Raw genomic sequence first — 25,967 nt, forward strand, 5'->3', positions numbered from 1 at the left:
TTTTACTGTTTTAGAGCCAACTAAGTAAAGAGAATGAACAAGGGATTCTGTTATGATGTGCATCATTAACAGGATTGTTTATTAAACTCTTAATCAGTAACATCTGCTTGCTTACTTGTTCACTGAAGACAAATAGTAATTTGGTTGCTGGAACATTTATAGCTGCTTGAAACATGCAGTAATGAAGAATTATCTCTGACTTTTCGGTCTGAATTTACAGCGAACACAACATGCCACAATGCTGTGCTTAAAATAATTTCCAAAAGGAGGCATGTGCAATAAATTGTTAATGAAGTCTTTTACTCCCTTCAGAAATAAAAAGGTTGGTACAGCATCATCTTGTGCTTTAAGACAGAATGCAAAGCAATTCCTTGATACATTTTTTAACTTAACATTTTCTGTCCAGAAAGAACATATCTCGTTATTTTTTTATGTATGTACCATCTCATTTGGCATTGTTACACTGCAGAAGCCACAGAATTGAAGCAGCAGTATTCTGTAAAAGAACTGTAATTTCTCTTATGGTTTGAAAGAGGAAAAAGAGATAATGATAATCTACATACAATACAGTGATAAAGAAACCTAACAAGAATGTGAAGCATACTCCTCTGTCTCTGCATTTTTTCTAAGAGCAGTCAACAAAATAAATCAATATCAAGAAAAACATTTCATTTGCAAACAAGCGTTCATAGCCATCCACCAAATTGCAGTTTGTTTGGTAAATAGACTCTGGAAAGGTAATCTGATGAAAGAGAAGTTAAAACTTGAATTTCAGCCTTCAGTTTAGATGCTGCCATAATTTCCAGCTAAAAAAAGAACAAATTATTGTGTGGTGCTGTAACAGCCTGATCCAGGCTTAGGTGATTATTTAAGTAAGAATTACACTTGTTGGATGTGCATGTAGAACTGTAAAGTTAGTATTACTGGAAATGGTGCTGCAAAATCCCTGTCACTGAGCTGAGATTAATTTTATTGTATGTTTATATGTTCTCTAGTGTGTACCTCACAGTGACACAAACAATATATAAGACGAGTATAAACAGGAAGGAGAAGGTACACAATACCTTTTCTTCCTTTCTAACCATTTTACACAATATATGCCTGCATTGAAATATATGCTTTAAAAGCTACAGGCACGATTAGGTCTAGTACTGAGTAAGTAACTGCTGTAAGCATTCCCCTAGTTGTAAAGATGTAATATATTCTGTAATACTTAGGAAAGCAGTAAAGTCCCATGGGATCATTGGATGACTAGTGGCAGGAAAGCTTAAAATGCTGCCAGTTCTGGCCTGTGAGCCATTGAGGCCCACTGATTCAGAGACACATCCCAGGGCATGGGCTTTCTCAATCTTGCCTTCTTGTAGGGCTGCAAAACCTTACTGGTTCTGCCCTACTAAGAGTGTGTCATCATAATGAGGAACAGGATTGCGGACGATAGGATTTGTCCCATGGGGAGTAAGAAATAGGAAACAACAGGTTTATACATACTTCTTTTTTCCACATTGGCTGACAAGCAATGTAAGGTCTCTTTCGTATACTTGCTAACTTATTTTGATCTTGCTTTGTAAATGGAATCAGGACATCTTTGCGTATATTTAATCTGAAAAGAAAATAAAGTTGTTAAGTTTTCTCATATAGTTAAAAAATATTTATTCCAACTTCTTTCTTTATATTAAGCAAAAATAATGTATGAAAAGAATAATGGACTTAAATGTCAGTTGTGTTTTTGTGCATTAAGTCAGACTGCATTTCCTGTCTATGAAACAGAATAATTCTTCTGTTTCTTTTGGGGAAGTAACTAACCTCTCAAGATCAGATGGAAGGAGACCAAGCCACTTTATAGATGGAACGGTGAGATGATGGGCCTCAAAAGACATTGACTAAAATAAGAAAGGTCAACTGTAACATTCAGTGACTTTTCATTTAAATTATTTGAGATATATGCCTTCCAAGGACATGGTCAGGTTTTATTACAAAGATAATTAGGTATTTTCACTATCAGAATGGTATAGGAGAACATAGTGCAACTGAAGCTTACCATATCCCCTTGCTGGAAACCGTCCCTTTGCTAAGATTTGTGCCCTTCAGCCTGTGACATTCTAGACTAGTCCAACTTAGGCTGGTCTAGTCCAAATAGTTTTATTTTTTACAGTCAATACGAGTCTGACTGTCAAAAAAAAAATTAAGCTGGGAGGAGCAATGACAATCAAATCTGGAAATTTCAGATATTTTCTGCTGGAAAGTACCACATCATATAAAAATAGCCCAAACAAAGGTTCATCTGGTCCAGCATCATGGCTACAGTAAATATCTTAGGGAAAAAGTGTAAAAACAAATAAGCAATTAATGATACTTTTCAGAATACTCCCCCTGCTCCCAACGGTTTGTGACTCCAACGCTCTGAGCCAGAAGTGGTGGTAGTGTAATACTTGATTTTGTCAGGTTGCTTTTAGAATCCATGAAAACTTTTGTCATCTACAGCACCCTACAGCAAAGTATCACAGTTAAATTACATGTTGTATAAAGGAATACTTCCATTGTTTGTAATGAACTTGACATATTCTAGTTTCATTTGATACACCTGTTGCTCTAACTGGACAAAATAAACTTTCAAAGGAAGCTGACAATTTAATTTGATCCTGGAAGACAGTCTTTTATCAGTTTACACACCTTTGTAGGAGAGCTGAAGGTGTGACAGATCACCTGAAAACTTGGGAATTCTGTCTCCCTGGATCTCCTTAAGGCATATGTTAGGACATATATTTGAAGTCTGACATCATCGATATCTGACAGTTTTCTGAAGTTCATTTTATTTGTTGTTGGTTTTGGGGGGTTTTTTTGTTTTTTTGTTTTTTTTACTTTGGATGTTCTTTCTCTATTGCTCTACTGAACAGTTCACCCATCTGCTTCTGCCCTCTGCCTTCACCTTAGTCTGCCTGTCTTCCATATTGTCTTCCTGTACCTCGTCTTTTAGCAATGTGATATGATAATGTCTTCTGGTTCCCTTTGCCTCTTCTTCCATAATGTTCCACACTAACACATGTATCCATAAGCAAATTCTCACCCCGGAACAAAACCTTTACCAACATAACATGATTTTGCAGAGAATCAGCCATTTCACAAGTTATGTCCTCCTCCTCCCAAGATCCCTTCCAGCCTTCATTTCTCTTCTAAGGCAGAAACAAAGCAAAATTGAGAACACTTTTCTATTTGGACTGCCTGAAAACTGCCTGTGCAGCAGGGAAAAACTGTGAAACATAAATGAAACACCTGTCATTGTTATCCAGTTTCTTTTTGTTGCAGGAAGAAGCCATTTCTGCAAATACACAAGGCCTAAAAACTGTGTCTTTGTGTTGAAACAAAATGATAGTAAAAAAAAAAAAAGGCAGTAACCATTCTAACAAAGGCTATAACATTTCATATGTTCCAGCTTCAAGGCTGGGCTACCATACAATGAATCTGAAGTAGAAAAATTATACTCACCACAGATCCATATTTGTAGATGCACATTATTTCTACACCTAGGTTGCAGAATACCAAATGTCAAGTGTCTGTTTATCTGCACACTGGGCATGTTTAAGAAGACTGCATTAAGAATTCAGTTTTATGGCATAACAGTTTATGGTTAGTGAGGCTCTTTATAGTTTACAATTATTTTTAGAGTATGTCAAAATAATCAGAATTTGAGCATAATATGTCACCTTTATATAGTTAAATGTTTCACGCTGTCTCTGCATAGTCAATTCAAAACCAAGGGTAATCAGCTCTTGCACATTGTCCAACATCTATCATCTTTATCCTGTGTAGTCTGTATGTCTTAATATTACTGCTTTGAGCAGCTGCTTCTCATTTTGCAGCAATCTCCCTAATTTCAGGTGGGATCAGTGTAGATACATAAGAGATTTTCTACATTTCGTGTACGTGAATTCAGGTTCTGAATTCAAACTAAGGCGTACACACTCAAATACACAGAATCCCTCATAAAATGAGGGAAATTTCAGACCTGCCACTGATGTAATAGAATAGCACATCCAGAATGTGATGGACTTGGTTTAGGATTAACTTTATTCCTGCTGGCATCAGACTTGTAGTTTCTAGCTTTCACTACTGTAAACTATTGATGTGAGTGCTGAATTATTAATATAAATGTATGTTAACTACTTTAAAACCAGTAAAAGACTCCCTTTGCTCAAACATACTATTTTCTTCATGTTTGTCTGGCCTAAGGATCATAATGTAGTTAAAATTTTTGCTTTATACAAAACTGAGCAACGTTTACAAAAGTTCCTGTTATTTCCTTTTATTTCACAAAAGGAATAGCATAGCCAACAGCTGGAATTCGTGACAGAGCAACATTTTCAATGGTATTTAACTCTGTAAAGATACAGCTAGCACCTCCTGAAGTGGTCAAGTGCCTAACTCCCGTTAAAATCAGTGGAATCAGGCAATCGATCATAAAATGCCATTATCCTTATCCTCATTTTTAGGCAGACAGGTACTTTCAAAATCTAGCTCTATGCTGAGTTAAGAGTTCTATAATTTTTTTTTTTCTTTTTTTAGGTACAAGGTAAGATTCTTACTAATACCTCAAAGCACAAAAAATCATCACAGAGGGTAAGGGTATATTCAATGGGGATGTAAAGCCAGTACTGATGTTTCAGTTAAACTCATTCTGTACTCCTAGATATGTTCTGCATAAATCAAGAACCTTCTGATGGTGTTGGATCTCTGTGCTCTGCATACCTTCCCATAAAAGTGAGGAAAGACATTCTAAATAAATTTTGCTTTCCTTTTATGTCATTGAACCTCTACAGATTTACCATGTGGATCTGCATCCATAAGGGTGAAAATAGGAATTTGAAAAGAATCCCACAGCTTTCTGACCAAAAGTCGTGTATTAAGATCTGGTACGCCTCTTCCCTAAGGAAATAAAATAAAAGCAGACAGTTTTAAATTCATTAAAACAACATCTGGCTGCATATGTGTTTACATTTGTCATTTAAAAGCAAGCAAACAAACAAAATGTTGGCAGAAATATTTCTCCAGCAGCTATTTTGCAGGGAAAGTTCTATGCTCCTCTTTTGGCTCTGTGAGGAGCGAAGGAGGACCGGGCTGGGGAGCAGCGCAGCAGATGTTCTGGATTACAGGCACTATAGAAGTATCATACACTCCTCTATTTAAGCAGTTAGTTTGTAAGGTCTGGGAGTTGATGTATAGATGTACCCTGGTATCTGTATAAGCTGGTGTAAGAAGGCCACTTTTTTCTTGTCAAAAATATTTATGGCACTAATGAAACAATGTAAATCAAGTTCTTGCTATGACTGACTACAACTGGACAATATGCGGCATAGTATAAATGCTTATCTCTCTTTGGTATAGGGATATGGTTTTTCCTCATCGTGGGCCAAATTTGTCCCAGAACAAGTAGGTATGCATATTCCATTTACACATTCTTATTAATTTTCCAGGCTTCATAGCTCTTTCAGTACATTCCAAAATCAACCAATTCTGTTTCATTTGGGTTTGCTAAACCTAGGATCCTGAAGGACAAAAGGTTACTCAACAGTTAAGCCTTTCTGAGACTGAGTGGGGCAGCTACTTTGCAGCAGCACATGAAGTTGATAAGCTACCAAGCTCTAAGGAGATGTTTGGAGGAAATAAGACTTTAGAATGTGTATTTTGTATTTCTATGAGGATAATAAAATTTAAAAAAATATTGTTAGACATGTTTCATATTAATTTTATTATGGTCTTTTGACCAAGTTTGAGCACCACTACAATGCTGAAGTATTATATAAATTCTTATGTCTAGCTAGACGATATGAAATGTAAGATGCATACCGTAATCATTATACATGGGGACAATTTATTGCAGAAGTCATCATCCAGGAGTCTCTGAAAAGTTGCATCTTTTTCTACAATTAACATAAATTTGGCATGTGAGATTAAATCTTTTCTGTTAAGGCTAGCTGCATGTAAAATGATCCATCACACCAATCAATTAAAATGAAATGCTCTAAAATACCTGTTCTAGAGCCAAAAGCAGTGTTCATGACTCAACTTCAGAGCCAACAAGCAAAGAAAAAATTACCAGAACATTGTTTAACTTGGAATATTCTTTGTTTTTACTTTATTTTTTCAGTCTGCAATGAGAGTTCTTGCGCAAAGGATACTTTTAATTCCTTGAACATTAGATGGCACAGTGACTGCCTAAAACAACAAAAATGAGATTAATCATTTTAAATAGAGAAAATGATATATTTTAAAATAACAACATTAGGTAATGAAGGACACAATTACATCCTGAAACAACCATTCATCTTCTATGTACAAGATCAATCTTGACATTTTCACCTCTTTATAAGCATATTCAACCATTCATATCCTGCTCTATTGTATGGTTGTGTAGGAGTCCTCCTGTTATAACATGCTTTTCAAAAGTCTTTGTGCTACTGTCGCAGAAGATTGTTCATCATATGGGCATTACAGAGATAACAATGTCCTGATTAATTTTTTATCTGTCTTAGCCAGAAAAAAAGTCAGCTGGGTGTGAAGACTGCAAATTTAATACAAGCTTTATTTACGTATTCTTTTTGGAAGACCGTTAAATCCTTTCTGTTATTAACCTATAACCTGATTATATAAGTATTTTGGAGCAACAATTTGAAGACATGGTAATGTTTACTTTACATCTCATATTAGGATTGGCTCAATCTGGCAAGCACATGGATGAGAAAACAGGAACTGGAGAAAAAACTTGGCAAAAGAGTATGTATATATTGAAGTGTGTGGTCTGTTTTTACTTCTGACTGCTAAATCACCTCTGGTGCCAGGGTGGAACAACTCAACAAATAAAAACATGAAGAGCTGTAGAAGAGCATTAATAACAGGGGACTTTACGCTCTGCTTAAAATACAAAGTATAATAGGCAGCTAAGGTTATCTTTCCATTTTGCAATTACTGACTTTGGCTTACAGTGAACACATTTTCCAGGAAATTATGACAACAGTCAGCAGGTCTGAGTTCTGTTCTTGCTTTCATATTCTGTGTGGCTATAGGAAATCTTTCAGGACTAGATTAGTTGAATCTCATCTCCTCAAACCACTTTTGACTCTTGACTCTTATGAAGGTTCGCTTTAGCTCAGCACCGCCTTTGATAAAATTAGTTGACAATACAAGCCTTCTAATGTCTGTAATTCCTGTATAAGTGATAATCCTGAGACCAGACAGCCTGGTATTATACACCTTTGGTTGTACAGTGCTGGGCACATGAAGACAATATCAACTCTTATGCTGATGGATTATCATCATTAAACTTCTGTAAATGAGAACGTAATTTCGGTCCAGAAAGAGGTTTCCTTCTCTGATTATAGAGGCTCAGTTCAGTCTTTCATCTGTGCTGCTGCTACTAGAGGAGTCTCCCCAGTGTGGTAGAAGCTCATTGAGGACCATATGAGTATGTTAGCTCAGGCTGTAAGACTTGTTTTCTTACTCTGCCAGAAATCAATCTATTGTGACAGAAAAAAAGTATGTTCAGAGTGCCCGGGATTCTTTGATTCAGAGCACTTATTTGACAGAACATTGTAATATAAAGCCTAAGATACCCAGTATAAATGCCTTCCTCTGCAAGGCTCCCATGGTAGAAGGTAGTGCTAAAAACCATATCCAAAGGTTATATTCCTGGTGAGTATATAGCTGAGCTTCAGAATTGCAATACAGTTGAGCAACACTTTTTATCTCTCTTTTTTCACCCAGGTTGTAATGTCTCTATTTGCCACAAGCACAGGTCTGTGTAATAATAAGTAATCTGGGCTACAAGAAGCGCAGGATATCATGCAAAGTTAGATGCTATGAATTACTGTTACTGTTTTATAATACATACTGTTGCACCGCAGGTACAATTCACTTTTGTACCATCTTCCTCAGTGTAACTTAAATTACCAGCAACAAAACCTTTAGTTGTAGACAGCTGAAAAAAATAGTAAGTTGTATACATAAACTGGAAGTTACATGCTGTTATGTTACTATACTGCACAGGCAAAACAAGAAACTTCTGAAAAGAATTCTGACTGGTAATAAGCAGTTACCGACTGCCATCAACCTTTCGAACACTACGCAATGTTGTTGTCATGGACATAAAGGCATACAATAAATTATGTTAACAACTGCATTTTTAGATACAAAGGAATTCTTGTAAGGCATGAGATACAAGCAAATTTGAAAGGTTGTTACATCACTGACGTACTTTAAATCTTCATTTAACCCCCAAGTTAGCAAATCATTTGAGTACAAATTGCTAAACAGATGTCTTGCACTCTGAATTTTAAGCACTGCCTTCATGAAATAATAGCAAAAGGCCCTGTGATTTTAGCTGGCAGTTTGTCCCAAACTCTTTGGATCAAGGAAACTCTATGAATTTTCTCTGAAGAAAGAAACCTTTCGAGTGCTATGATAAAGCCATAATTAGGTTTCATTTGCACAAATTACACTTTTTATTTACCTTTGTATTTCCTACTGATAACTTTTCTTGATATTTCACCTTTCAGTTCAATTTATATGATTTGGAAATAATAATAAAAACATTCATAACAAGCCACTTACTATATGTAGACTTCTCCGAGGTATCTTAAGCATGCAAGAAATGTCATTGATTATATTGTCCACAACACTTTGGCTACCAAACAGTAGTGTATCTGAATAATATATATCTCTATCAAGACAAAATTTTGTATTTTTAATTATAATACTGAAATAGCTGTAGGCTCATAAGAATTTTATAGAGGGCATGGATAATCAGATCAACCTAAAGCATTTTACGTACAGGAATCCATTATCCCACAGGTTTGCTTCCTACAGGCATTTTTTCACAATAACATTCTTAAAATACAACTTTATTTAAAATGACAGAAATGTAGTATGTTACCTTTTAGTTGCATAAGTATTGTTCTGCACCATCTTATAGATCATAGATAATATTTTGAGCATCAGAGCTGAAAAAATACATTTTACAAAATATTTTATTCATTTTCAGAAATGCATATACAATAATTTGTCTTGATATTGACCCATATTTGTGTGTCATAAAATAAAACTTTGAAACATATATTTTAATGTACTGTGAAAATACAGAGAGACTGTACTAATCAATAGACTAAATAATTTCTAGCACAATTAGAAAAAATATGATGGAGTTAAGTGAGGGAATGTATGCCCTGCTGTCCGGGCCAAGAAATTAAATGGCTGAGTTAGAAAAAGAAATTAGCTTATTGTCTGTATTCCAAGATTCCTTTACTAGCTAGCTTTTTGAAGTAGGGTGATATTTTTACATTAAGACCTTTTGAATATGCCTTCAGCTGATATTCATTCAGGGAGGGTAGAAACTGTAAGAATGCTGTATTAATTTCACTGTCACTCACTATAATTCAATAGAGAAGAGAAAAGCTGGAGGGCTGATCATAATATCAGGTTATATGAGCCATACACTTCTAAATCACAGTGCATAATACTTTTTTATGGTTTGGTCGGGTTTTTTTGGTTGGTGGGTTGGGTTTTTTTACAAAGTTTTAAACTAAAATACAAGAAGAAACAAGAGTTCTGCTTTTGGACATTTTTAACTTACCAAATTTTGGTGCTGATCTAGGGCAGTCACTTCTTATTTGTTTTGTAGTACAATGTGGTATCATCTGTAGACCTACAGAATCTTTAAATCTGATACATTGCAAACAAATACAATAAAACTGTAAAAGTATTGAGTTGTTCTCTGCAAGCTAATTCAGACTCACATCCCTTTCCTCTCATCAAATATGCTAGTGCTATTTTCAGACTCAGTATAGAAACCATCAGCTTGGGTGTAGTTGGAATGGCCGAAGGAGAAAGGCAAGCAGCAGTCATCATCTGCCAAAATGACCCATTCAAAAACACTACTGAACTGCCCCTCCTCTGATCATTGGCTTCAAAACATGAAAGAGTTTCTCAAGACGATGCTTCAAGACTGAATTTAAGCCTAAAATACATGTTTCCAGACAAAAGTAGAGACCAGAAAAATATTTCATACATGTTCATAACAGTTAATATATCAGCATCAATTATTATTTAGCATGAATACAAAGGAATAAATGACAGGAAAAAATGTGAATCATTAGTAGAACACAAATCAAGTCTGACACAGTGACCTTCTGATGTAGAATGTATGAAAAAGTGTTATTATTTCATATTACAATAATACTATCTAATTTATGCCCTTAAATTATTATTGGAATAACTCAGTTATATTCCATCATTAACTTTTGGAAACAAAAATGTGGTCCATCTTATTCTCTAAACATTTGTTTAATCTAAACGAGCTCCACGATTTCATGCTTCACCATTTCATGTCTGAAGGTACATATATCACGAAAAGAATCAGTTATTTTCTTAAGGACACTTCATTATTTTACTTAAAATTTTTTTAATGCCTTATGACATGGCAGTTCTGTCTTTAAAGAATGATTTTTCATTTCAGAGTTGTATGTACTTTTAAAAAGTATTGGTGGTGAAATGGCTATAATTTTATCTAAAACCACATAACATTTCTAAATTTCTTTGTCAAAGGTTTTGCTCTGTGCATCCTTTGGGTGGCAGAACACACCGCAGTGCACACATGTAAAGTGACAACAGTAACAAATAGCAGTGGAGCATCTGCCTGCCAGCTTTAAAGTAACTTTCTTGTCTTTGTCCTGCAACATGTAAAAGTTATTTCTGCTTTTCAGTTGCAGGCTCCCTACATTGTAACTGCATGGGATGGAAACAGTAATCAACACTTTGCTGGATTGCTCTCTCAGGTTAAATAAGGAACACTCCTTTCAGAAATCAGTGTGCTGAAGAACCTGATCAATGCAGCTTCCACAGATATTTCACAAAGGCAACTGCAAACTGGCACTAGATCGGACATCCAGCAATTCTTCCTAGGACTGTGTTTACCCCAGCAGTGTAGTTTTCTATAAAATCTTCTTTCCACTACTGGGAAATCTTTTTTTTTTTTTCTTTTTTCTGGAAAGATACAGCTGGACAATGGAAACTGACTGTACTACTTCAGGCCTGGCATTCTCACTGATTGACATCATTCTCAGGTAAATATCTCTCTGGGCACCTACAAATGTTCACAAGGAACATTTCAAACATGAAATCATTCTCTCGTTTTACTAGTTCCTGCCCAGCAGATTCCAGCTATGTAGATTAGGTATTAAAAGGCTGCCTAAAAAAGAAAAAAAATGTCCCACTGACTGTATTTTCTTCCATTCATTTTATGTTTTGGCATTCTGTTTTTACTTTTATTTGTCTATTTTTATTTTAATCTTCTTAAACTGGGATAAAGGTCACTATTCAATGGAAATGCATATCATAGATTACATTTCTCCACCATAAATAATGGTTCAGCTTTTTTTAATGTGATTGATGAGTCTTATTTTTAACATACTGTGATGTTAACTTGTTTTAATTTGAGCATTTTCCCCCCTATGTATTCTGGTGGCAAATAACATCTCACATTTGTTTTTCTAGCCTGGAATGCGATTTCCCTGAAGATTGCCAAAAACTGCAAAACTTTGTTACAGTATTTTAATTTTACAGACAAGTGAGTGAAACATTTTTGTCAAACTATCAAGACACAAACCATTGAATTCCCTGGGACATACAAGCCTTTCAGTTAACTGGTTACCTTCAGTCCCCTCAGGTTTTCTTATTGACAGAAATTTAATGTTCTCATTAAATGAGTATTCCACAAAAGCATTATGTGTGGAAGGTTTGCTATGCTTCCTCAAATGTTTGTAACATGTCCACTTATGAGCATCTCTGCAATCTTATCAATCTAAATATCCTTTAACCCACTGATGTCCAAAGCTATTATAAGGCAAGAAATAGATTTGTGTCTTCCTTTATACTTCTGCTTCTGTATTATGGAAAGCAATTAATCTCTCAGTTTCAGGTGTTTTCAGTTTAAATGAGCTCCTTGGAAAAATACTGTTGCACAAGGAACTTCTACAAATTACAAAATGTGTTATGAAGGAGGACAGATTGCTTTTTCTCTGATCCTGTCTAGATAAGCTGGCATAAGACCTGAAATTTGGATAACATATTAGAAACTTGGTTTGCTTTATTTGGCTGGTAATGAACTTAGAACACAGCACAGAGGTAAGAAATACATCAGGAAGAGGTGGGATGCATCTTCTCTAAAGAACAAAAAGATAAATTTATCACTATCATTTTAAGAAGTGATACCACAAGGAAAAGAAGAGAAAAAGAAAAGAGGAAGCACAGAAAGGGCATTGGAGGATGAAATTGCTAGTAATTGTTTCCAGCCTAAAACAGATTTTTTCACTCTAAAACAACTTACCATTTCTGGCTTCTACTGCTTCCAGAAAACGATTGTTTATAGGACCTCCCTTTCCTTTCTAACCTCTATTACGGTAGTTTTACATTCCCCTTTATGCTATGGTCTGCTATTACTTAATACATGATGCCTGTTCATGCAGAGTGGTTACTAAGCATTACTTTTTATTTGTCCATTACTTTTTAAGAAGTCAAATTATTTATTGATTCTAGTACTTATAAAACTATGTATAATTAACTTTTCTGGAAATTACATAATGAAATTTATATTAATGGCATTTCTATTAATATAAGGCAGGACTTTAAAATATATAATACTTACTCTATGTTCCTCCAATCTGATCTGTTAGCCAGTGTGAGAACAGGTGCTTTTTTTTGGGCCAAGCTTTTAAGTACATCTTGAATAACATTTTCTATTGCTTCAAGAACTTCAGAACTGAAACAAAGAAAATTAATGATAGAGATCATATGATAAAATGTAGTTCTGCTTTGCGTTTTGATCATCTATCCCTGCTCCTACAAAAATTATGTAATCCAAAAGTGCTTCAAGGATGCATTTGTTTCAAAACTGTGGAGGAACTCATTTGGTTTTTAATTTTGTTTTGCTCAGTTTCCCTAAAATCTTTGACTTTCCATTCCAGATGCATGACTGAGGACACAATTAAAAGTACATTTCTATTCAATCCTGAAACCATTAAATTTTTCACCAGCTCAACTTTTAGACCAACTGGCTGGTTTGTGACTAATGATTAATGTTTTACTATAAATGATGTAATATTGGCTTTGGCTATGATTTGGGCTAAGTTGTTTTTAAATGCTGTAAATGTAAAAAATGTTCAAGACTACAAATACTTCCTGTTGTACCATTGCACATTAACCTTTTGATCTGCTGCCCTAAACAAACTGTTAAGGGTTTTAATTATATGAAGGCTTAATCTCAACAGATGCGCTGTGAAAAGAAAAAAATCTGTATCTTTCACCTAAAAAGACAAAGTAACCTTGCAGCACATCCCTTACACCAAAACTGTAGGCTGGTTTGAGTGTTATAACAGATGCTTTTTATTTTCATAAGCAATCTGACTCCAACATTTCAGCTGTCCTTAAAATTACAAGTGTACTATATACCATCATAAGTTTAGGTAGGAATTAAAAGAATAGACAAAACTTATTTTAGCTCAAAGTTTTATCAGCAAAGTCCAATTTTGTCATTAAGTAATATACTAAGAAAAGATGAGTCAATACCACTGCACACCACACAAGATGAATTACCCCACTGTCCACAAAATCAGCAAGAATGATTTTTAAAACCTAGCTATGAGTCTCCTTAAACAATAATGAAGTGTCATTAAAGCTCTCTTCTATCAGCTGAATGTGTTTCTTCCATTTTGTAGCTCAGCTTCCACTTACTCCTCATTCTGCTGAAACTAGATTATAATTTTTTGAAAGCAATTTCTGGAAAGTATTAACCTTTTATTTTAAAATGTTATGTGTAATAGTATCTGTATTAAAAAAACCTACTAGTATTACTAACATTTTTGTCCTATAATATTAAACCATTCAACAAACACAATGTAAGATTTTTTCTGGTTTTCAGATGAATAAACTTGGACACAGAGATGCTAATGGCTTTCCAAAGGTAAAACAGTGAAGCATTGGCAGTGCTGATAATACAAGAAGGCCTGGTCGTGCAGCCAATATGTAAATTCATTTTCTACTGTATAATAGCTTCATAATCAAGTCCAAGATTCCCTAACTTTCAGACTCATAGTCTCTTCCTCCAAATTAAAATCATACATCTCACTGCCATATCCAAAATAGAAATTCTATTAAGCACAGAGGAAATGGTTGGCTGGTGAGCTAAAGGTATAATGCAGCAAATGGTAAGAGTAAAATAAGTAAGCAAAGCTGACTGTGGTGCAGACCTCCAACATAACAAAAATTAGATTGTTGAAGACAGTAAAAATATGTATCGGCAGATGGATAAAAGAACAGAAAGGTAGATAGGAAATCTAAACCATGTCATTGCTTTGATACTCATAAATATTTTGTGTATTCATTTGGTTCTGTCCACTGTAACTGTCTTAATATTCCAGATGTACTTCAAAGTTTGCTGCAGAATTTGAAAGTCCAGGTTTCTGTTCCAATCCCAGTTTCCCAATTTATTGGCCAACAGGAGTTGTAAATGTGGCAAAATTGGAGGCAGAGGACAGCAATTCTCTGTGCTCCCCCTGCTGATATTCTGTCTCCTTTTGCAGAGATTAACTGAATTTTAATAAGCAAACATACAATACTGGCCAAGTATGCCTACTTAAAATTCACTCTGGTTTAGTTAATAGTGAAATCTGAGCAGAGAAGGGGTAGGCACTGTATATCTCACAGGGTTTGCCTGCTCATTTCTAACAGGTTGCAGCATGAGTAGATACTTGTTTCTGTATAGCACAAGAAATGGTTTTCAACATGAATAGCATAAAAGATTAATATTATAGCACCTTTAGCAAGCAAACAATATAAATACACAAGAGAAACAGTTACAAATAAAAATCTGCAATGTAATAAACCAACATACTCCAAAACCCAGGACTGTACATTGCTAAAGCCATGCTGTTCTTGTACCCTGCCACAAAGACCAAGAACTCTCCAAGTAATTGTTGTTGTTGTTGTTATTATTGTTATTACTATCCTTTTCTTTTTAAAATACTTTTAAGATGCTCCCAGTCTGTTCTAGCTTCTGAGGCTGATATAGTGTGTACAGGAACAGTCTTTAAAAAAATAATGAAAGTTTTTTGTGAGTGAAATTCAGTATGTTTGTTTTGTCACAGTTTTCTGTATTTCTGTCTGTACCTACAGACTTTTTGGAGAGGTCTGAGGGAATGGAGATGCTGTTTGTAGTGCGAGCGCCCCTTTGTTTTTGTAGGGGAGTATGTTTTTCAATTTTGCACAAGCCCATCAGGTGCAGTGGTGGACTACCTACTTAAGTATTACCACAGAAAGAGAGTATGGGTGCTATTTTTTACATCTTTTACCTAGGGACACGGCTCTCATGACCAGACAGACTTGTTTCCCTGAAGCTGGCCTTGTTCCCAGCTGGCACTTCAGTGGAACACACAATGTGGTCCTCCATTAAGGTCGGTGCAGACCAATCCAACTTCTCTGGAAGGGATGAAGCCATGTTAAAAAGAGGCAAAAGAAATTACCAAAGAAATTAGAAAAGGCTGTTCTGTATGCTGGATTTGAATCTCATGATCTGAGGTCAAACCACAGGGCCAGAAAGAAAAAGCAGAACATTTCTGTAGAAACCAAAGTCAAGGTTTTCCCGCCCTTCCTGACTGACTGACTGACAAAGAGCTTTTCCTGCCCTAACTGACAGGAGCTCGCCCTGCCCTTCCTGAGTGACCAAGGGCTTTTTTCCCGCTCTTCCTGACTGACCAATGGCTTTTCCTGCTCTTGCTAACAGACAGGAGATGGCCCCGCCCACCCTAACTGCCAGGGTCCTTCTCCTGCCCTTCCTGACTGACCACGTTCTCCGCTGGGAACTGAACTTCAAAACTGTCACTGGAGCTGCTGTGCGTGAGCAGACATTTAATCACCAGCTCTGTAGCACCCATATCTCGGGGTCACTGGAATAAATCTGACCAGACTGGCTAAAAAGCAGCCAAATGGCTCATCAATACTTTTTTCATCCTTTCTGAATGACTAGCAATTTTTTTTCCCCCCTCAACATCAGATGTCTTTTCCTGACTGTACTTAGTGGCTGGAAGAAAGCTGAAAGCTCCAGTGCAACTCCAGGTATTGAAAAATCAGCTTCCTTCCCCCAAATGGAATTCAACTTCTATTGAGATTAAAGACTTAACACTATTTTTATCATCTGCCTTCAGCATTCTGAAGTTTTAGAATAGACCTCGGATATGTTTTCAAATCTTTCTCAATACATTGTTAAAAACTTGTGTTCTGAACAAACAATAAACCCCCAATTCTAAGAGTCATGAATCACCACCTTCCAAGGAAGGCAAGATTTAAGAAAAAAAATGCTAAATTTTGTAAGCTTATGGGTGAACCAGGACTTTTATGATTGACATGGCGTCCTCGGCCAGAGGGCATCACTTCAAAATGGACGATACACAGCCAGAGGCAGACTGCGAATTTGAAAAGAAACCCCACACACGATTATCAATTTGGTGCATTGCGTACCTTTTGTCTTCAGGTGTTCAGCTTTTCCTACAAAAATTCCTGTCTTCTCTTTCACAGAAAGTTTAAGCTCATCATGATTTTAAAGAGTAAATGCAGTACTTCTGGGAGACCTTGTGAAGGCCAGAAGAGTGCACCAGTGCGTGGCCAGTTCCGGTTCATTGCCGAAACAGCCCCCCTGCAGTCCCCGGTACTACCGGAGCAGAACCGCGTGCTCGGTTCCTTCAGTTTGAGTTTTGAGTGCAGAGGTGAGGGCTCCTTCACTGGCAGCTCGATGGTGAAAAAAAGCAAATCCTAGGAATTTAAACTGCTCTTACCTTTGCAGTTATGATAAGCCAAAGTGTATTTTCAAATCCTAACCATGTCAACGTAATTGACTGCCTTAAAGTGATCATTCTGAAAGTGTTAGCAGTTACTTAGGAGATAAATATCTTAAGGCCTGTCCTTTCTAGAGAAAATTTTTTAAAGCCCACTGTTGATAACGTCATCTTTTATACACAGCAGTCAGTAATATTGGAAGCTGTGCTGTATCTAGCTCGCTGCCAACAGCGTTTCAAATGTTGCAATGCTTAGACTTGTTGTTAGCAAATTAGATGACATAGTGCTTAAAATGTTGGAGGCAGCTGGTTTCTCCTGCTGTTCCATTAGCTACTACCCCTGAACCTTTCTTCTTTGGTACTCGTAAGAGTAAGCAGTCCAAATCCAGCTTGGGTAGGTAATTAAAAAAATCATACATTGATTTATTTATGGAAAACCGCAGGCTATGACGATATGAACACAAGGTGCTTCAATTAGCAGAGGCAAGCAAAAGAAAGGGGAATTAATAAATTGAAATTTTCAGATCTTTCATCTTAAGTCTTTGGCCTTTAGGTACCTTGAGATCACTCCGGAAATATTTATGTAAAATCTCTGTAGCTCTTTCCAAGAATTCAACATCAAAATCAACAGATTTTTGTTTGATATAGAACTGACAAAATTATATCATGCCCCTAGCAACAGATTGCAAACAAAACTATATATAACAACTTGTGAGAAACTAATTTAATGACTTCTCTTCTTCATAGCAGCAAACAACAACTATAAAAAAGCACAACCAAAATACTCAATGCTTACACCTAAGTTAACAAAACAGAGATTGAAAAACAAGAAACGATAACAAAAATTTCCATGCTTCAACCTTCATATTTGTCGTGGTTTAACCCCAGCCAGCAACTAAACACCACGCAGCCGCTCACTCACTCCCCCCCACCCAGTGGGATGGGGGAGAAAATCGGGAGAAGAAGCAAAACCCGTGGGTTGAGATAAGAACGGTTTAATAGAACAGAAAAGAAGAAACTAATAATGATAATGATAACACTAATAAAATGACAACAGCAATAATGAAAGGATTGGAATGTACAAATGATACGCAGTGCAATTGCTCACCACCCGCCGACCGACACCCAGCCAGTCCCCCGAGCGGCGAATCCCTGCCCCCCACTTCCCCGTTTCTGTACTGGATGGGACGTCACATGGTATGGAATACACCGTTGGCCAGTTTGGGTCAGGTGCCCTGGCTGTGTCCTGTGCCAACTTCTTGTGCCCCTCCAGCTTTCTCACTGGCTGGGCATGAGAAGCTGAAAAATCCTTGACATTAGTCTAAACACTACTGAGCAACAACTGAAAACATCAGTGTTATCAACATTCTTCGCTCTGAACTCAAAACATAGCACTGTACCAGCTACTAGGAAGACAGTTAACTCTATCCCAGCTGAAACCAGGACAGTATCCACCCCTTATTCTATACCATTGACGTCATGCACAGTTCCCATACCTTTAGTTACATCCTGATCAATCATCACTTTTCCATCCCTTTAAGACATATGAGCAATGATATATATATATATGTATACACACACAGAGATATCATTCCTTTAGTTCATGGGTCATGTTCATAAAATGTTCATTGAGTTCATTTAGTTTCCGACTCTGGGCTCCATCTGTCATACCAGTCTTTCTGGGCAGGAGGGATGGTGCAAAGTCCTCTCAGTCGGTAGAGCAGAATTGGGCTTCAGTGCAGTGTGACAAGCAGGTGACATTTGGCGCAGCAGGAGGATGGTGTGCACCGTTGGATTGTTGCATGCTGGAGTCAGTTCTGGTTCCATCACTACTGCGCTTTGCTCAGTTTTATCACAGTTCTTTTCTTGCTTGATCTAAGTGATTCTTACTATAGTACTATGGATATAGCACATAATTATAGTAAGGATAATATACAGTAGCAGGGTTATATAGCAACTAATATACAGTTTAATTCTGGCTGTTCTCACCTAAAATTAAATCCCCTTGAGGCACACATCGGACTTCCCCATCTTTTCGCATCACCCACCAAGTGCACCCAGGCCCTTGAGCAAAAGCAATCCCACAAATGGGTTTACCTTTGCCTGAGGCAGGAGTAACCCAGACTGTCTTCCCTAACATATTTTTTATGTGCACTACAGGGACTTTATCCCCTTCTACAGTATGTAAAAATTCCGACTGGGCAGGGCCACCCCGATTGGCAGATCCTCTGGTGTTGACTAACCAGGTGGCTTTTGCTAAATGTGTATCCCAATGTTTGAAAGTTCCACCCCCCATTGCTCTCAATGTAGTCTTTAACAGTCCATTGTATCGCTCAATTTTCCCAGAGGCTGGTGCATGATAGGGGATATGATACACCCACTCAATGCCATGCTCTTTGGCCCAGGTGTCTATGAGGTTGTTTCGGAAATGAGTCCCGTTGTCTGACTCAATTCGTTCTGGGGTGCCATGTCGCCACAAGACTTGCTTTTCTAGGCCCAGGATAGTGTTCCGGGCGGTGGCATGGGGCACAGAATATGTTTCCAGCCATCCAGTGGTTGCTTCCACCATCGTGAGCACATAGCGCTTGCCTTGGCGAGTTTGTGGGAGTGTGATATAGTCAATCTGCCAGGCTTCTCCATATTTATATTTCAGCCATCGCCCTCCATACCACAGGGGCTTTAACCGCTTGGCTTGCTTAATTGCAGCACATGTTTCACATTCATGGATAACCTGTGCAATAGTGTCCATGGTCAAGTCCACCCCTCGGTCACGAGCCCATCTATATGTTGCATCTCTTCCCTGATGGCCTGAAGCATCATGGGCCCACCGAGCCATAAATAGCTCACCCTTATGTTGCCAGTCCAGGTCCACCTGAGCCACTTCAATCTTGGCAGCCTGATCCACCTGTTGGTTGTTTTGATGTTCTTCAGTGGCCCGACTCTTGGGTATGTGAGCATCTACGTGACGTACTTTTACAACCAGATTCTCTAGCCGGGATGCAATATCTTGCCACAGTGCGGCAGCCCAGATGGGTTTACCTCTGCGCTGCCAGTTGCTCTGCTTCCATTGCTGTAGCCAGCCCCACAGGGCATTTGCCACCATCCATGAGTCAGTATAGAGATAGAGCACTGGCCACTTTTCTCTTTCAGCAATATCTAATGCTAGCTGGATGGCTTTCACCTCTGCAAACTGACTCGATTCACCTTCTCCTTCAGCAGTTTCTGCAACTTGTCGTGTAGGACTCCATACGGCAGCTTTCCACCTCCGATGCTTTCCCACGATGCGACAGGATCCGTCAGTGAACAGGGCATATTGCCTCTCATTTTCTGGCAGTTTATTATACAGCGGGGCCTCTTCAGCACGTGCCACCTCCTCCTCTGGCGACATTCCAAAATCTTTGCCTTCTGGCCAGTCCGTGATCACTTCCAAAATTCCTGGGCGACTGGGGTTTCCTATGCGAGCCCGTTGTGTGATCAGTGCAATCCACTTACTCCACGTGGCATCAGTCGCGTGATGTGTAGAGGAGACCCTCCCTTTGAACATCCAGCCCAGCACTGGCAGTCGGGGTGCTAAGAGGAGCTGTGTTTCAGTACCAACAACTTCTGAGGCAGCTTGAACTCCTTCATATGCTGCCAATATCTCCTTTTCAGTTGGAGTATAGCGAGCCTCGGATCCTCTGTATCCCCGACTCCAAAACCCCAGGGGTCGGCCTCGGGTCTCCCCAGGTGCTTTCTGCCAGAGGCTCCAGGTAGGGCCATTCTCCCCAGCTGCAGTATAGAGCACATTTTTAACATCTTGTCCTGTCCGGACTGGTCCAAGGGCTACTGCGTGAACAATCTCCCGTTTAATTTGTTCAAAGGCTTGTTGTTGCTCAGGGCCCCATTGAAAATCATTCTTCTTTCGGGTCACTTGATAGAGAGGGCTTACAATCAGACTGTAATTTGGAATATGCATTCTCCAAAACCCCACGACACCTAAGAAGGCCTGTGTTTCCTTTTTATTAGTTGGTGGAGACATAGCTGCTATTTTGTTAATCACATCCATTGGGATCTGACGACGCCCATCTTGCCATTTTATTCCTAAAAACTGGATCTCCCGTGCAGGTCCCTTGACCTTACCTTCTTTTATGGCAAAACCGGCTTTCAGAAGGATTTGGATTATTTTCTTCCCTTTCTCAAAGACTTCTTCTGCCGTGTTGCCCCATACGATGATGTCATCAATGTATTGCAGGTGTTCCGGAGCTTCACCTTTTTCCAGTGCAGTCTGGATTAGTCCATGGCAAATGGTGGGGCTGTGTTTCCACCCCTGGGGCAGTCGATTCCAAGTGTACTGGACACCCCTCCAAGTAAAGGCAAATTGTGGACGACACTCTGCTGCCAGAGGGATTGAGAAAAACGCATTAGCAATGTCAATTGTAGCATACCACTTGGCTGCCTTTGACTCTAGTTCGTATTGAAGTTCTAGCATATCTGGAACGGCAGCACTCAGCGGTGGCGTAACTTCATTCAGGCCGCGATAGTCAACTGTTAGTCTCCACTCCCCATTAGACTTTCGCACGGGCCATATGGGACTATTAAAAGGTGAGCGAGTTTTGCTGATCACTCCTTGGCTCTCCAGTTGGCGAATCAACTTGTGGATGGGAATCAGAGAGTCTCGGTTGGTGCGATATTGCCGCCGGTGCACCGTCGTGGTAGCAATTGGTACTTGTTGTTCTTCAACCCTCAGCAACCCCACAATCGAAGGGTCTTGAGAGAGACCAGGCAGGGTAGACAGCTGTTCCGTGCCCTCCGTCTCCAAGGCAGCTATACCAAAAGCCCATCGATACCCCTTTGGGTCCTTAAAATACCCTCTCCTGAGATAGTCTATGCCAAGGATGCACGGAGCCTCTGGACCAGTCACAATGGGGTGTTTCTGCCATTCATTCCCAGTTAGGCTTACTTCAGCTTCCAATACAGTTAACTCTTGGGATCCCCCTGTCACACCAGAAATAGAAATGGGTTCTGCCCCTTCATAACTTGATGGCATTAAAGTACACTGTGCGCCGGTGTCTACTAGAGCCTTATACTCCTGTGGGTCTAACGTGCCAGGCCATCGAATCCACACAGTCCAATAGACCCGGTTATCCCTTTCCTCCACCTGGCTGGAGGCAGGGCCCCTCTAATTCTGGTCAGAGTATCCAGTATTCACTTCTCGTAAAATTGGCTCAGAAGTCCCTTCAAGAGGATCAGAAATAAGATCAGCCCTTCTACTCTGTTTGGAAACCGGAGCGGCATTTTTCCTGGTAGAATCCCCTTTTGTGGTGTTTTTTCCTCGCAGCTCACGTACCCGTGCATTTAGGACCGAGGTAGGTTTTCCATCCCATTTCCTCATGTCCTCTCCATGATCACATAAGTAAAACCACAGGGCACCTCGCGGTGTGTACCTTCTATATTCTTTCTCTTGGGCAGAGGAGCGCTCACTCCTAATAGCTGAGACATTGGTCCTTACAGGTGGGCAACAGGACATCTCCTCTTTGAATTGCTGGAAATCCTCGGACAGCTTCTCCACAGCCGAAATGCAGGCTTGTAGGGAGGAGGAGAGATTCTCTTCGTATTGACGGAGTTGGCGAGCCACTTCATCCACTGTCGGTGCCTCTTCGTCTTTCCAGGTCATTATTGCCAGTGAGTTGGCATAGGACGATGGTGCGCTCCGTACAAACTTCCGCCACATGGGTCGTGTGCATTGGACTTCGTCTGGATCTTTGGGTAATTGTGGGTTGTCCGGATCATGATGAATTGTCTCTAGCACAGCTAATTCCCTCAGATATTGGATACCTTTTTCCATGGTTGTCCACTTGCTTGATTGACATATAACATCTTCCTTAAAGGGGTACCTTTCCTTCACACTTGACAGGAGTCGCCTCCAGAGGCTGATGGCTTGTGTCCCTTTTCCAATTGCCTTGTCAATGCCACCTTCCCTGGCAAGCGATCCCAGCTGCTTGGCTTCCCTACCTTCTAATTCCAAGCTATTAGCCCCATTGTCCCAGCATCGGAGGAGCCAGGTGATAATATGCTCACCTATACGGCGGCCAAAATCTTTTCGCATATCCCGCAGCTCACTCAAGGATAGGGACCGGGTTATTACCTCTGGTTCTGCCTCTTCCTCCTGTTCCCGTGATGACCCTGGTTCGCCTTCATCCTTCGCTAAGCGAACTGATTTTTTTGTATATTTCTTTTTCTGTACGGGGGCAACTGATACTGGTGCAGGTTGGTCCACTGGTTCAGTTGCAGTACCGCTCGCCGGGTCTTGGATAACCGCAGTGTCTGTTGCCAAGGTTTGGGTAGCTGCTGTGCTCGTTGCTGGGGCTGGAGGGACCTCAGTGCCCGTTGCCGAGGTTTGGGTAGCTGCCGTGCTCATTGCCGAGGCTGGAGGGGCTGCAGTGCCTGTCGCTGAGGTTTGGATAGCCACAGTGCTCATCGTTTTGTTGTTAGGTCCAGAGACCTTCTCTTCCCCTTGAGGGTACTGAGTGGTGTCGAACAGGGCTCGATAGGCATGGGCCAGGCCCCAGCACGTTGCAGTAATTTGTATCTCTCTGGAGCTGCCGGGGTGACAGCATACCTTTTCCAAATATTTTACTAGTTCTTCTGGATTCTGCACTTGTTCAGGGGTGAATTTCCAAAACACTGGAGGTGCCCACTTTTCTAGGTACTTGCCCATACTACCCCACACACCCTGCCACTCATAATTATCCAGCCTTGGGGCAGATCTCTGGGTGATTTTCTTAAATAGTTGTTTAACCTTAAATGAGAGCTGAACCACATTCAGAAGCATGCTAATTCCTAGCAGTAGGGCTAGGACCGTGCTGGTCCCAACATCCCAAGAGTATTCAAATTTTTCAAAATTCTCAAACACCATTGTAACTGGACTGAAGGAGAAAGGAGAGGGGAAGAAAGGTATCCCACCCATAGACTGGTTCTCCAAGGAGGAAAGGTAAATGGTATAATTATTAATAGTTTCCCACAGATGGCTTCCACAGTATAAAGGTGACAATGCTGGGTGCAAGTACCGGATTAATCCCACAGCCGACGACTTTATCATACCATAAACCAGTGTTATACAATACATCAAAGCGAAAACCTTAATCCACCTCCCACGGATGATAAGCAGCAGAAGAGGGACTACATACAGCAAGCGAGGTGATACATAACAGAACTTTAAAAACCAGAGCAACAACTCTAAGAACACATAAATCAACATAATGACCAGCAACTATTAGACCGATATAATGAATGCTTATAACAAATTTGTTTTAACAAGCTCTGGTCAGGTTTGTCGTTATCTCAACCCTTCGTGCCCCACGTTGGGCGCCAAAAAGGACTGTCGTGGTTTAACCCCAGCCAGCAACTAAACACCACGCAGCCGCTCACTCACTCCCCCCCACCCAGTGGGATGGGGGAGAAAATCGGGAGAAGAAGCAAAACCCGTGGGTTGAGATAAGAACGGTTTAATAGAACAGAAAAGAAGAAACTAATAATGATAATGATAACACTAATAAAATGACAACAGCAATAATGAAAGGATTGGAATGTACAAATGATACGCAGTGCAATTGCTCACCACCCGCCGACCGACACCCAGCCAGTCCCCCGAGCGGCGAATCCCTGCCCCCCACTTCCCCGTTTCTGTACTGGATGGGACGTCACATGGTATGGAATACACCGTTGGCCAGTTTGGGTCAGGTGCCCTGGCTGTGTCCTGTGCCAACTTCTTGTGCCCCTCCAGCTTTCTCACTGGCTGGGCATGAGAAGCTGAAAAATCCTTGACATTAGTCTAAACACTACTGAGCAACAACTGAAAACATCAGTGTTATCAACATTCTTCGCTCTGAACTCAAAACATAGCACTGTACCAGCTACTAGGAAGACAGTTAACTCTATCCCAGCTGAAACCAGGACAATATTGCACACATATATGTAAATATATATACACATATATATAACCACATAAACTAGTATCCAGAATATGACCAATAAATGAACTACAATCAATAAATGAACTAGCAGGTTAATTTCCTAAAGCCCTTTTTATTTTTTTTTTCCCCTTTTTAAACTCTGCTTGAAAAAGAAAATTAAGAAAAAAATTGAATTGCAAATACTGACTGCTTTTTATATATATATAAGAAGGAAAATTATTAGGAAAACAAATAATGAACCATTATTAAATGGTAAGATAGAAAGAAAAATGTGAAAAAAGCCATGTAACCGATGCAGTTATCTCAGTGTTTGTCTTGCTTCTACAAAGATGTGCAGTAGAGGGCACCACAGATGGCACAGAAAAGAAGATGACTACTTCGAAGCGGTTAAATTTAACACTATGATTTCAATAATCCTTGATAAAACAAGTATGATAGGTAATAAAACACTTTCAGATTTGTTGACTTTAAAAGATAGCCTGTTACCAAAAAGTTCGCTTAAGATTGTCTCCTGTTACAAACATACGCTTTTATCAGGATACTTTTGCAGGAAACTATGCTATGAAATTGTATGAGCTGTCTGATGCCAATTTCAAAGTCTGTCTGTAACTGCTGAAGAAGAACCTGTCTGGATCAAAACCTGTTGCTATATACTACACAACAAAAGAACTATACAGAACAAAAATGTGCATTTATCTTGGTGCCAAGATTTTAAATTGCTGGTTACTGATTTCTCATACGTAAATGACTGCATCAGTAGAATAAATAGTATATAAAATATGTAAAAGCATATGTATGCTTTTTCCTTTTCTTCACTGCACACCTTATTAAAAGATCTTTCCACTTTTAGTATGTAGTTAGTCTCTTACATAAAGTTCACATGATTGCTATGGTAAGTATTTCTCTCCAAATGGTCTGTCCTTAATTCTTTTAATAGACTGGTGGGCACACCAGTGGACCTGATATGCCTGTTTTCAATTAATGTCAAATGGCATGTGAAATCCAGTCTTTCACTTAAATCTAAAAAAAAAAGGGAGACCTCTGTAAAAGGTAGTGATTCTGTGCAAGCAGAAGTATTTGGGCCAGTTAGGAGTGTTAAGGAGATAGATGGAGGCTCAAAAACTACAGTAAGAACAGGAAAAAGAAA

The 25,967-nt window shown here is 39.1% G+C and overlaps 1 protein-coding gene and 1 long non-coding RNA gene across 3 annotated transcripts; one reads left to right on the plus strand and one right to left on the minus strand.

The window, feature by feature from the left end:
- Positions 1-337: 337 nt before the first annotated feature.
- On the minus strand, positions 338-15,487 carry SPO11 (SPO11 initiator of meiotic double stranded breaks). The gene is made up of 13 exons (XM_052786857.1): positions 15,390-15,487; positions 12,689-12,802; positions 9,620-9,708; positions 8,924-8,990; positions 8,602-8,710; positions 7,883-7,969; positions 6,174-6,210; positions 5,842-5,951; positions 4,821-4,920; positions 3,484-3,521; positions 1,804-1,880; positions 1,489-1,600; positions 338-806 (listed from the first exon to the last, which is right to left on the minus strand). The coding sequence occupies exons 1-13, from the start codon at positions 15,485-15,487 to the stop codon at positions 687-689; spliced, it is 1,158 nt and encodes a 385-aa protein (XP_052642817.1). The 3' UTR covers positions 338-686.
- On the plus strand, positions 6,701-11,763 carry LOC128141769 (uncharacterized). 2 transcript variants are annotated; one of them, XR_008235167.1, is made up of 3 exons: positions 6,701-6,768; positions 10,755-11,108; positions 11,539-11,763. It is a non-coding gene; the product is annotated as an uncharacterized LOC128141769 (long non-coding RNA). The 2 variants fall into 2 exon arrangements; XR_008235166.1 differs by lacking the exon at positions 6,701-6,768 and having other exon boundaries at positions 10,547-11,108.
- Positions 15,488-25,967: the final 10,480 nt, after the last annotated feature.

This window comes from Harpia harpyja, chromosome 1 (assembly GCF_026419915.1).
Source record: "Harpia harpyja isolate bHarHar1 chromosome 1, bHarHar1 primary haplotype, whole genome shotgun sequence".
NCBI classification, from domain to species: Eukaryota; Metazoa; Chordata; class Aves; order Accipitriformes; family Accipitridae; genus Harpia; species Harpia harpyja.

What these genes read in the sequence shown, in the direction of transcription:
- SPO11 (XM_052786857.1), bottom strand. Translation starts at nt 15,487, where the DNA reads ATGGAGGACCACATTGTGTGTTCCACTGAAGTGCCAGCTGGGAACAAG. An exon ending in TCAGATTGGAGGAACATAGA is followed by an intron (nt 9,709 to 12,688) that starts GTAAGTATTATA and finishes GCAATGTATCAG; the next exon opens with ATTTAAAGATTCTGTAGGTC. An exon ending in AGCCAATGTGGAAAAAAGAA is followed by an intron (nt 807 to 1,488) that starts GTATGTATAAAC and finishes TTCTTTTTTTAG; the next exon opens with CTGGAAATTATGGCAGCATC.